At 41.3% G+C, this 13380-nt stretch overlaps 1 protein-coding gene across 6 annotated transcripts in view; it reads left to right on the forward strand.

Moving 5' to 3' along the window:
* Rsu1 (Ras suppressor protein 1) overlaps positions 1-13380 on the forward strand; it is a 175959-nt gene that overhangs the window by 45897 nt on the left and 116682 nt on the right. For all 6 annotated transcript variants that reach the window (XM_010607102.2, XM_010607105.2, XM_010607101.2 and 3 more), the window contains 3 exons: positions 2364-2482; positions 4093-4175; positions 4447-4561. In XM_010607102.2, coding sequence (XP_010605404.1) covers positions 2364-2482; positions 4093-4175; positions 4447-4561 — 317 coding nt within the window. The remainder of the gene's footprint in view (positions 1-2363; positions 2483-4092; positions 4176-4446; positions 4562-13380) is intronic.

Below are 13380 nucleotides of genomic sequence, written 5' to 3' on the forward strand. Positions count from 1 at the left end.
CTGTATTGGTTGTAGGATGATTTCTGTATGCAATGACACAGTTACATCGGCAGGGTTGTCTACATACAAACACAATTTTTACTTCTTTAGGAAAGAAATAAAGATAGATTTCGGTAAAGGATACCCTGTCTCGAAATGGCTCAAAGAATTAAACACACACAGCAATGCAAGGTTAAGGCAAGTTATAGAGAGGACTATTTAGGGATAACCATCCAGAAGAAAACTGTACATTAAGGAGGCTACAGAGCCATAGCAGTTAGGCCACGTGGACCCGTGGCCCAGAAGACTCACTGAACCAGAATTGGTTTTAAAAGTTATATAGTATTTGCTGTTTATTCTGATGAGCACAAGACCTGAAAGTATTTTAGACCACCTGGTTAAAAAAAAAAGAATGTTTCGTTGTGTTCTCAGTTCTGTAAACATGGTTCATACTACAGAGTTATTTTCTAAGAAATGTAAAAACGCAGAGATGCCACAGTGGTACAGTAACAATTTCCAGGATAACTTCACTGTGGCTCAGCCTTTCCATCGATTCTGGAATAACTCTCGGCCTGGTTTGTTTGTAGAACTCATCTCACGAACACTTCGTAGTTAGTGAACCAAGTAGGATACGTGACAAACGTGCTTCACAAATAGTGAACGGATAGAAAATCTGGGGCATCATCCCTGCAGCAAATAGTCACAGAGGTTATTTTGCCCTGCGAAAAGTCTACCCGAGCAGTAGAGATCCACTTTTCTCTCTTGGTCTTCCCTTCTGCTCTCCGTCATTTCTTGTGAGGCCTCGTTGATGGAGGTGGACAGGATTGCATCTGTTATGAGAAGGATCAATGACTAGAATAAGTTGTAGTGTCACAGTTCCTCCCATCTTTCAATATCTGTCAACGGAAAGTTTTTTTTTTAAACTGACTTTTAAGTATGTTGAAAGGAAACTGTATTAAAAAAATAAGCATCCTGAAAAAAAGAAAATAAGGGAAAAGGAAAAAAAAATGAGAAAATGAAAAAATGGAAATGAAGTATTTTTAAATAGGGAAGGGAGGAGAGGGCGAAGGGGAGGGGCAGGGATAAAGGGAAAAAGTGAGAACTAAGACCTGTCATGTAAAGGTACAAGATCCCGATGATGAATGTAACTGTGCTGTATACCAAAAATACCAATAAAGTCAATGAGGGGGGAAAAAAAAAGAAAGAAAAGGTTAAAAGTTGGTAATAGAAAACTTTTTCTCTTGGGTTTCATTAGACGTATATGTGTGTGTGTGTGTGTGTGTGTGTGTGTGTGTGTGTGTGCGCGCGCATGCACCCGTGCATCTGGATTACCATCTTAATCATTCTAGAGTATACAATTCAGGTTCAATAGTGGTACAATATTTTCAGATTGTTGTGAACCAATCTCCTGAAGTTTCTCCTTTCTTTTGGTACCAGGGATCAAACTTGGGACCTTGCGCTTAGGAGGCAGGCAGCAGCACCACTGAGCTAAATCCCCAGCCCTTGGAAGTTTCTCTTCTTGAAAACCTGAAACACTATAGCCATTAAGCAATCCCCCCTTCTCACCTCCTGATAACCACCAATATAATTGGAGATAATTTAAATCCTGATAGTTGTACAACACAGTTGAGTTTTCTCCCTTCCATTAAAATAAATAAATGAAATGAAACAAAAATAAATCAGATGTAAAACAGGAATACTAGATATGCATTTTTGAAGAATCATTGCCACATTCGTTGCGAAGTTTTTCTCTAGACAGACAAATACTTTGTGATGGTTTTAGTTTCTGTACAAAGTAGTAATTGAACTGTGCCACTGGAGAAAATGAAAGCTAAGACACTTTGAAATGTTTCACAAATACATAGGTTTTCTGACTATAATTTTTAGGGTGAGGAAGACAAATGTCTCACTTATATGTGGGCTATGGAATCAGCTGAACTCAGAGAAGCAGAGTACATTGGCGGTCAGCAGAGGCCTAGTGAGTGGGGGCTAGGGGGGCATGTTGGTCTCAGGACACAGACCTGGGTGGAAGGAGTAAGTTCAGGAGAGCCGCTGTACACCATGGTGTCTGACGAAATACATGCTATATTTGAGACTTGCTAAGAGAATAGCTTTTTTTTTCCAGTATTCATTCTCACTACATACACAGTAAATAATAGGACGTAATGCCTGTGAGACAGCTTGATCGAACAACTCCATATTGTACAGCATTGTTAGTATATATAATTTTTATTTGTCAATAAAATTACATTTAAAAAACATAAAGTAAATGTAGAATCATGGCACTTTTTAGGGCTTTCAGCCTGTCAAAGAGTAGTGTAGATCGGCAGTGTTCTGTGTAAGTGTGTGTCGTGTGGGCTAATTCGTGTCTCTCTTCCCCACAGCATGAACAGGCTAAACACCCTGCCTCGTGGGTTTGGCTCTCTTCCAGCTCTTGAAGTCCTGGACTTGACTTACAACAACTTGAATGAAAATTCTCTTCCTGGAAATTTCTTCTACCTTAGTAAGAAACTTTTAATTCTATAAATCTCCTTAGGACGGTACTTTGCGTTGTAAGAGTAAAATTTATTTGCCAGGGCCCAAACTCTTAAGAGAAATTATGAGACATATATATTTTTTTCTTCGCGGATTACCTTTGAATATTCCTTCATAGCTCAGCAATATTTATATTTGATATATAGTCGTCTGACACCTCTGGGGTAAGTGGACTTAGCAATGTCATATTAACTTTCCAAGAGAGATTTTGGAACTAAATGAGATCAAGTCTCGGTGTTTAGCTAAGAAATTTGACTTTCTTTTTAAGAATGTGCTCCCAAAACAGTACTCCCATGTTGCTCTTAATTCTTTGTAAGATATTTGCTCAAAGATATTCTAGACAATTACCTACAAAAATGCCCATTAATAAACTGCTAACTGAAGTTTTCAAATTTTCAGCCGTGAGTCTTATTTTATTTTTGAAAAGTATTGATGTAGCCTGTTTTGGCCACTGCACAAACATTTAAAAAGTTGACAGACTCACTTGATGCTTCCATTTGCAAATAGATGTCTTGTGAGGGTCCTCCTAATATTAGGAAACAGTGATTTTCTAGGAATTCATTACCAAGTAGGAAAAGGTGGCATGCATGCCTTAAGTGACTATTCTGCTTTTCCAGTGTCATCTGGGACATCCAAAAAGTTCTCAATTTTCTGAGCTAGTCTAGCTAGCTAATTTCATTTTTTACCTTATGTACTCTGCCTTTCAAGACTCTCTCAGGCACATGAAACCAATTCTGAAATATGTCTATGGAAAAAATTGTTACTGTCACGCCTATTAACATAGAATTCTGTTGAATTTTGAAACATTCACTACCTATAAACAAAGCAGGAAAACTCATACATCTTAGTTCACCGTACCCACTTTTTGTGTTGAGGGTAAAGGGATACTGTAGGATTTTAGCAGTCATTAGTTTGGGTTCATACCATTATTGTGTAATATCATGAACGAAGGGACACTGAGATTCTGTTAAAGCTGTATTCTTTTTAACTCCACCGTTGTCTTCATATATTTTTGTCATTGAGGCCATAGACGCAAGTAGTAATAATTAGACTGATTATGGAAATGATGAACTGCAATTACAGCTCCCATCACCGGAAAGCCTTTCATTTATTTATTTATTGTGCGCATCATTGTGCTACATAACGAAAGTTCTATTGTGACACGGTCCTGTCTCCGTGCAAGAGCCCTTTTGTTCTGTGCTCAGATGGAAGTGACACAGCGGCTCTCTTCCTTTTATTTGGACGCACATGGAGTAATAAGTATGAATCGGAAGGCACAGAGGAAAATAAGCTGTCCTTTCTGGAAATGCATGAAACTATGCCCAGGACTGCCGCACATGCCCACCGTTGCTCTTGTGTCAGTCCTCTCGGATAGGGGTGTTTTCCTGGACACACCAGCCACACGATCAGCCAGTAAATCTAAGTTTGACCTGCTTGTTATTACAGCGAGGCCTAGGTATGTCACAGGCTTTTCACCAAGCCAGGGTTATTAATCAAAGCTGACTCCTGCGTATTGATCAGACCTCAAATGGTTGGGTTCCATGCCACCCTGTTTATATATTGCTGTTTAATTTGCAGCCACCCTGCGTGCACTCTATCTAAGTGACAACGATTTTGAAATCCTGCCGCCAGATATTGGGAAGCTCACAAAGTTGCAGATAGTAAGTAATTTATCTAAATTCTTAGAAAATCAATTCACTTCTGCAGCCCTTGTAAGAGTAGAATGGAGTCAATTTGAGCAGGAGTAAGGTTTGTTTTGCAGGAATGAACCACCATTCCTGATACTGTTTCTTGTTTAGCCACAGTCACTTGTAAATAAATTGAAAGAATTGAGCCTTAGAAAAAGAAAGGGCATGGGAGAGTGCAAGAGTTTCTGTTGAGCGCCTCTTTATGAGGAATTGTTCTGACAACTGCTTGTTTTCCAATACTTAGCTCAGCCTTAGGGATAACGACCTGATCTCACTGCCCAAGGAAATCGGGGAGCTGACCCAGCTCAAGGAACTCCACATTCAAGGAAACCGCCTGACTGTTCTGCCCCCAGAACTAGGTAAGGCTGCTGATGAATCATCTTACTTCTAGAGATAATTAATAACAATTACCCGAACGTAGCAATTCTTAACATCGTCTCTCTTGCTCTCTGCAAACTTTCTCCTCCCAGGGACCCAGTTCTGACCGTTTTCAGCCATTTGTCATTGACCAGAGTTCAGTGCTGTGGATCTGGCCTGGCCTGATGCTGTGCCTGCATCTGTAGGGTCTGGTGTCCCAGGACCCCTGATGAAAGGTGGCCCAGCCCAGCGCCCTGCGTGCTGGGGCAGGAAGTGTCATGGCCTGACTTAGGGCATGCGTTTGCAAGCTGGGTGAGCTTTCTAGGTTCTAATTGGGCGATTAGAAACTTTTAGCAGAACATCATTCTTACTTTTTAATGGTCGAAGTTTTTTGTTCTTTGGTTTTTGTTTTTTTGCCCCTACAAACTTGACCAAATAGATAAAATATTTGTAACAGCGACTTGAAATGCCCTTTCCAGTCATAAATTCAGTTCTTTCCCAGTCCTTTCTCCAGTGAGAATCACTGCATATGCTCTCGCTGTGAATCCTTAGGTAGCTGAGTGTTGGTTCTCTGCTTGGTCACTTTCATGGGCCCAGGAGGCGTCCGACCTTCACAGTAACGAGCTCACCAGTGACTCTGTTACCGAGGCAGTGCCGCCCTTCCGCGGAAGGCTTGTGAATTCACTTCCCTTTCCTTGTGGCTGCTGACTCCCTCCTCATTTCTTTCATCCTTTGAAACACATTTTCTCGAACTGGTTATTTTGCACCAAAGTGGTGCAAAAATAACATAATTTTTAAAACTTGTATTTAATCACACCTCCTGGTGGTTTTGCAGAGCTGCCTGTTCCAAACTAGAACATCCATACCATGACGCCTAGGACCTTGTCATATTTGTACCCGGCTTTACCCTCAGTACCTAGCGTGCCCCTGGTAGGTAATACGTGCTCAAAGAATGTTTACCAAGTGAGTAATGAAACGAGGACCTGGGATGGCACGGTGTTGGGAAGGTCGCAGGCACTTAACGTCTGTCCTGAGCTGTGCTGTCCAGAACAGTTGTCACCAGCCGCATTTCCCAGGCTCGGCAGCACAGGGAACGAGTGATTGTCAAGTCGGAAACTGGAAACGCAGGTGAAGGACGTTCCTATCAGCCTGGAGTTCTGTTGGAAAGTGCTCAACCGAAGGAAAAATGGTCACACAAGGTCATAGAACAATCGTAAAGTTCCACTTTCCCCATCTTATTTAGCTCCGTTGTTAGGAGGCCAGAGGACTCTATTACAATTTTAAAGACTAAAGAGTAACTCAGCACTATGTCTTTATTGAGTTACAAGCAGCCACGTCTTGCTTCAGGATGAAAAAGTGCAGAATCCAGAAAAGCTTCCTAGCAGGTTTTTAAGGCAAAAACTTCTTGTCAGAGGGAATACTTTCTGCAATGATTATTCACCAAAGATGCTAGAGTTAGTGATTTCAGGGAGTCCTTGCAGAATATGAATACCTGCTTGCTCCCCAACCTGTTGAATCAGAGCTCCGTGTGAGATGAATTCATGTGTAATTTGATGAAGCTAACTTAATGCTTCTGCTGTGTGTGCTTGGTTACTGTGATTAGAGGAAACAGAGTAAATATATATTTCATTGCTGTTTTATTTCATTTTTAAGCAATGAGGCAAAGCAGGCTATTAAAGAATTACTTTATTAGATAGTAATTTGTTAGGAAAATACTTTTCACTTCCCTTTCCTTGTGGCTGCTGACTCCCTCCTCTCATTTCTTTCATCCTTTGAAACACATTTTCTCGAACTGGTTATTTTGCACCAAAGTGGTGCAAAAATAACATAATTTTTAAAACTTGTATTTAATCACACCTCCTGGTGGTTTTGCAGAGCTGCCTGTTCCAAACTAGAACATCCATACCATGACGCCTAGGACCTTGTCATATTTGTACCCGGCTTTACCCTCAGTACCTAGCGTGCCCCTGGTAGGTAATACGTGCTCAAAGAATGTTTACCAAGTGAGTAATGAAACGAGGACCTGGGATGGCACGGTGTTGGGAAGGTCGCAGGCACTTAACGTCTGTCCTGAGCTGTGCTGTCCAGAACAGTTGTCACCAGCCGCATTTCCCAGGCTCGGCAGCACAGGGAACGAGTGATTGTCAAGTCGGAAACTGGAAACGCAGGTGAAGGACGTTCCTATCAGCCTGGAGTTCTGTTGGAAAGTGCTCAACCGAAGGAAAAATGGTCACACAAGGTCATAGAACAATCGTAAAGTTCCACTTTCCCCATCTTATTTAGCTCCGTTGTTAGGAGGCCAGAGGACTCTATTACAATTTTAAAGACTAAAGAGTAACTCAGCACTATGTCTTTATTGAGTTACAAGCAGCCACGTCTTGCTTCAGGATGAAAAAGTGCAGAATCCAGAAAAGCTTCCTAGCAGGTTTTTAAGGCAAAAACTTCTTGTCAGAGGGAATACTTTCTGCAATGATTATTCACCAAAGATGCTAGAGTTAGTGATTTCAGGGAGTCCTTGCAGAATATGAATACCTGCTTGCTCCCCAACCTGTTGAATCAGAGCTCCGTGTGAGATGAATTCATGTGTAATTTGATGAAGCTAACTTAATGCTTCTGCTGTGTGTGCTTGGTTACTGTGATTAGAGGAAACAGAGTAAATATATATTTCATTGCTGTTTTATTTCATTTTTAAGCAATGAGGCAAAGCAGGCTATTAAAGAATTACTTTATTAGATAGTAATTTGTTAGGAAAATACTTAATTGAACCTTCATGTGCCAATTTATAGGTTTTTAAATCTTACTCCTGTTGCTTTTTTTATTTAAGTATTCTATATAGTCACATTTCTCTGACATCTTTTAAATTCTCCAGTAGCAAATTATATATATTTTATTCCAAAGTAGAATTGCAACTAAAGCCTTTAATGACTTTATGTTTGTGAGTTATACCTAGAAACACTTTTAGCTTCTGCCAGGTGGAGTTTTTTTGCTGGGAAGGAAACACTTAGTTGGAAATACATGAGAGTTTCTGTTTATAAATATAAACTCAAGATAAAGGCAGTGTATTATTTATTTTTGAATAGTAGTTATTTTGAAAGTCCAGAATTGGCCAGGTGTGGTGGTGCATGCCTGTAATCTCAGTACTTGGGAGGCTGAAGTAGTAAGATTTCTGTGCGTCCGAGGCCAGCCTGGACTACACAGTGAGACCCTGTATCAGAAAACCAAGAAAAAGAGTCCAGCCAGGCGTGGTGGCGCACTCGGGAGGCTGAGGCAGGAGGATCGCTGTGAGTTCAAGACCAGCCTGGGCTACATAGTGAGTTCCAGGTCAGTCTCAATCTCAACTACATAGTGAGACCCTGTCTCAAAAATACAAACAAAGAAACAAAAAAACCCAAGAAAAAGAGTCCAGAGTAAGGTAACAGTAATATAATAATAGCTAGTACATACTAAGGCCTCCTGTGAGAAGTGCCTTCCCAGTAGTAGCTCCTATAAGCTGTTATGAGAATAGTAAACAGACTCTTTAGAGGGAAGGAAGCTGAGGCTCAGTGCGGGTTGGTGACATCAGTAGGGATGCACTACTGAGCCACACAGGTAAAACGTGAACTCTGATGTTCTCATTCCTCCACAGTCGTACTCCCCTACCCATCTGGATGCCAGTAAAGAATTCCCAGCAGTGCAGTTTCCATGTTTGGACAAAAGACAGCTGTCCACGCCCCCAGGACGGCAGCCTCAGGAGAGGGGAGAAAACATGGCCAGTTGCATAGCAGGGTCTGCTAGGAACGAGCAAGCCTGGAACAACGATACTTTGCTAATGCAGCTCTGGGGGCCTCCAAAGGGTGTGCTGCTCTCTGCTGTTCCTTCCCAAGCCCGTTGTAGTGTCCCATGGTTCTTGCCTTGTAGTGAACACGCACCACAGAGGGGACGCCCTCTGGCACCGGAAGTACTTGTGGTTGGCTGATGAGCCGGGCTGGGCGCCGATGCCCCAGCAGGTCCTTCTGTCTGCCCCTGCTGCATGCATTCACTGCAGTTTTGCTCCTGGTGCACTTTCAAGTGTGGATACTGACGGTCCCTTTCTTGTGTTGTTACTTTTTACACATCTAAATTGACAGGTAGATGCTCCTAAGGTTCCTGTGAAATAGCCTTTCGAAACAGACCCCGAGTTTATTAACTTGAAACCTTGTTGGGGAGAGTTTCAGCCACGCGGAGGATTCCAGCTGAGTTCTGACCTGTGAGATCTGAGACGGTGCAGGAGCACAGCCAGAGTGGGAGTTTGGACATGTGATTTCATCACTTTGCTTTTACCGTGCGTCCGTGGGCAAGTTACTTACACCGTAGTGTGTGGCTCCAAACCGAAAAGCACCTGTTGTCATGTTAGTTCCTGCAGCTGTAGAGTGTTGGATATCGGCTCTCTAACCCATTTGTCTGTTCATTCAGATGTTTATGAAGTTGCTGCCTTGGACCAGATTTGGAGTCCAAAGAAAGTACCTTTATGATAAAGCTCACTTGCTCAGCAAGTATTTATGGACCGTCTGCTACATGGACTTGCTAGGGATTGTGCAACAGAACATCTGTTATAGAACTGATGTTTGTGCTGGGGGCCATGAGAGTAAAAGACTTGGTATTTCCTGACCTTGGAAAAGTTGAAGTGTGAAAGGACATGCCAAACTGAGGGAGAAGTGACCTGCGGAAAACTCACTCATATGGTGATGACATTTTAAAAATACCTAGAGAAAGGATGGTATTCTCCAGGCAGAGCGAGAAGCAAGTGCAAAGGTCCTGAGACAGGCTCAGGTGTTTAGGAACAGCAGGAAGAGTAGTGGAGATGCAACAGATTGAACGCAGAGGTGAGTTATAAGAGATGTGCTTAGAAGGAAAGGGGCAGTTTGTGAGGGGATATCAGGATACTGGCTTTTACTCTTGAATAAGAAGGACTTTTTAAAAAACTTAACTGGTACATTTTAGATAGACCTGATGATCACATTCACTGTAAGGAATTTGTTCCTGTACCTGATATATCTTAATTCTTTTTTTCCCATACCCCTCCCACCTCTCTTCCCCTCCTTATTTAAGAAAGCTTTGTTTCCATTTTTTCTTCTATTGTCTTTTTTTCTTTTCCTTTCCTTCTTTCCCTCCTTACCTTTCCTAGCTACCCTACCCATTTGAACATTTTCTTCCTATTTCACCATAGCTGTTATACATTTTGGTCCTTTTAGTTTATTACACCAGAGAAACAATACAATATTTAAACACGTGTGTCTGATTTATTTCACTTGAGTATAGTCTCAAGGCATATCCATTTACCTAGGAATGTCTCAAGTTTATCCTTCTTTACGACAGAGTAGTACTCCATTATATATTTCTAAAAACCCTGAATTTTCTTCATACGTTCATAGGTTAATGGGCTGTTTCCAAGATTTGGCTATTTCAAACTGTGCCAGTATAAACATGGGTGATATATTGCTGTGGCATAATGCTTTTAATTCTTCAGGAAGATAGGAAGAAGAGGAATAGCTGGGTCAATGGAACCTCTAGTTTCAGTGTTTTCAGAGATCTCTACACTAATCTCCACAGTGGTTGCACCAGTCTACACTCCCACGAACAGTGGAGAAGGGTTCTTTTTTCCCCACGTGCCCCACATACCCACCAGCATTTATTATTGGTTGATTTCATGGTAGCAGCCATTATTTCTGGAGTGAGGTGGAATCTCAGTGTTGTTTTCCTCTGCATCTCTCGAATGACCAGTGATGTTGAAAAATTTTTCACGTTTGTTTGCTGCTTCTACTTCTTTGTGTGAGAAATATCTGTTCCTTTCAGATGCCCATTTTTGGATTGGGTTTTTAAATTTGGGGGGTCTGATTTTTTTATGTTCTTTATGTGTCTCGGGAACAGCTGGTGAAATTTTTTTCCACATTGTGGATTATGTCTTCATTCTATTGGTGGTTTCTCTTACTGTGCAAAGCTTTTTAATAAGATGAAATCCCAGTTGTGATTCTTTGTGTTAGTTCCCATGTGACTGAGGTTTTGTTCGTAAAGTTTTCCTGAACCTAAGTCTTCAAGAGTTCTGCCTGTTCTGTCTTCCAGTAGATTTAGTGTTTGTTTTGATATTGAGATCTTTGATTCATTTTGACTTTAGTACATGGTGAGAGACATGGGTCTAGTTTTAATCTTCAGGGTGTTGGTTTGTCATGATGGCTTTCATCAGATTAAGATAAAGACAATTTATTCCAATTTTCTGTAGGGCTTTTATCATGAATGGGCCTTGGGTTTTGTCAGATTTTTTTCTGCATCTATTCAGATGGTCATGTGGTTTTTATCCTTGGGTCTGTTAATATGTTGTATTTTATTTATTGATTTGCGTAAGTTGAACCATCCCTACATGATCGTGGGATATAATCTTCTTGATGATTTGCTGCATCCTTTTTTATAAGTATTTTGTTGAGGACTTTTGCATCTATGTTCTTTGGTGCTGTTGGCCTGTAGTTCTCTTTTTTGGTTGCATCCTTCTCTGGTTTTGGTATCAGGGTAATGCTTGCTTCCAGGAGTGAATCTGAGAGTATTGCTTTCCTTTCAATTTCATTAAAGAGTTTGAGGAGTAGCAGCATTAGTTCTACTCTTGTAGAATTCAGCTGCAAATCCAGGACATGGGCTTTTCTTTGTTAGCAGGCTTTTAATTACATCTTCAATTTCATTGACTAATATTGGGTTATTTTAATTTTTGAATCTTGATTTAGTTTTGATAATTCATATGTATCCAAGAATCTGTCTATTCTGTGTCTTTAATTTTTATTTTTAATCTCTTGGATATCTGTTTGAATCTGTTTCTTGGATTCCATTTCTTTCCTATGTTGGGCATTCATGGTTTCCATGAATTTTCCTAAGCTTCTCTATTTTTTTCAAATCTGTATTTGCTCTAGAGTCACTAACCATGTTCTTCATCATGGTTATAGTTTTAGTAGTTATCTGAGAAATTATTTCTGATTTGGCTTTTTCTAGAGCCTCATCCATCTGCTTTGTTACTTCTGCTGTTACCACTTCAGAGAGTCCAGTTGGGCAGCTTTTGAATTATTTTACCTCATTGTCCCTGGATTTGCCTGTGGTGAGCTGGAAGTCTGGGGTTCCATCTTGCTTTTTTGTCTTCTCATTTTCTCTCTTTTTCAAAAGTAATTCCTGGGTTGATGCTTTTAAATTACTTACAGCAGGTAGCTTTATTGCTAGTATTAAGAACCTTTAGGAAATGAGTACTTTTCAGAGATGTCTTCCAGGTGTAGCTGGCTTTTGGGTTGTGAGTCTGTTGCAAGATCCTGCCTCTTCCATTTATTGGGGATTAGAAGTTGCTTCCTATTTGGCCCAGCCCCTGTTTCTTTGGCACTGGCCTATGCTGTTGTTTTTGACTCTCAGACCATCTCAATCTATGCATTATCAGGAACAACTTATTAGAATAATTATGTCACCTTGGCTGGAGTAATATAGTCAGTAATACAGTAGCATCAAGCACAGCCTAGAAAATGTCCAACTGTAGTAACTATTAATTTTCCACCTTTACCTACATGAACAAGTTTTACAGTTATATACCAGCACCTAAAACAAACCAGAAAATTATATATAGTAAATATCCTCTCAATGTGGCAGTTTTACCCTTGGGGGGAAAATTTAGAAGAGGTTAGTAGAAAATAGAGAACAGAAGACGAGAAACATAAGCAAGGCTGGAAGACAAAGGCAGATTACGTCAGCTTTCAGAAACTAATAAAGACAAGAGGAAAAGAGAGTAACAGAACAAGAACAAAAAAACTAGAGAGAGTGTTCACACACATATAAAAACAAGAATCATCAAGAGAAAAAAGAAAGAAAAAAAACCCAAAGATAAAAAAGAAGAAAATGGAAAAAACTGTTCATTTCAGGGCGTATCTCTGCTGTCACTGAGACAGAGAAGGCGGACAGAGCCCAGATCCCCGTTGATTGAGCTCAGCCATAAAATTACAGAGGGGTGGTAGATAATTCCAGCAAGCCTTTGCCTTCAGTTCACTGAAGTTCAGGCTGCTTCTTGTTTCTGGCTGTGAGGCTGGGACCTGAGTTGTTTAGCCTGTGACAGTTCAGATGTCTTCTGCTGGCTTGACCTCCACTCCCTGACCTACTGCCAGCCTGAACTTAGTTGCACCTCTCCATGACACTGGGAGTTGCTAGATGGCGTCAACCTGCAGCTGCTCTGAGTTCAGTGTTGAGTTGGCGCCTCTCCAAAATTGCAACCAGCCAATTGCCCTCTCCTGGGGGACATCTGAATCTGAATAATGCACCAGCCACAGCAGTCCATTATGTCCACTGATGCATTCCTCTGGTGCCTTTGTGGAGACCCAGTAGTCTCAGTACTCACCATGTATGTATAGATTCTTTCCTCCGTTTCCACACTGCGAACCATGGCTTGGAGAGAAAGTGCCATTAGCCACTTCCTTCTTCTGCATCGAGGTCCCTTCCCTCTCTTTGCTCTCCCCATGGGCTCCAATTCAGATCCTTGCTGGGTCCCAGGGACCCAAGTCCCTCCTTCTCTTCCTCACATTACTATATTCAGTGTCTGGACTCCAAATCTCAGAGAGGCTGTTTCTCTGGTGCTCACCCACTACTCCATCTTCCTGGAAGTTCTCTACTCTGAGTGAGAAGGACTTTGTCAACATGAGTTAGTCTTGAGCTAGCGAGATCATCCTAGATCTCCCTAGAGACAGGAAGTGAGTCCGGTAGTGGCAGGAGAAGCAAGAGGGTGGGGGCCTGCATGGAAGGAGCCCTGATCCCGGGGAAGCAGATTGCCTTCAGAAACTACAGAAGGTAAGGAACT

This window comes from Fukomys damarensis, unplaced genomic scaffold (assembly GCF_012274545.1).
Source record: "Fukomys damarensis isolate Sample0158 unplaced genomic scaffold, DMR_v1.0_HiC HiC_scaffold_37, whole genome shotgun sequence".
Classification (NCBI taxonomy): Eukaryota; Metazoa; Chordata; class Mammalia; order Rodentia; family Bathyergidae; genus Fukomys; species Fukomys damarensis.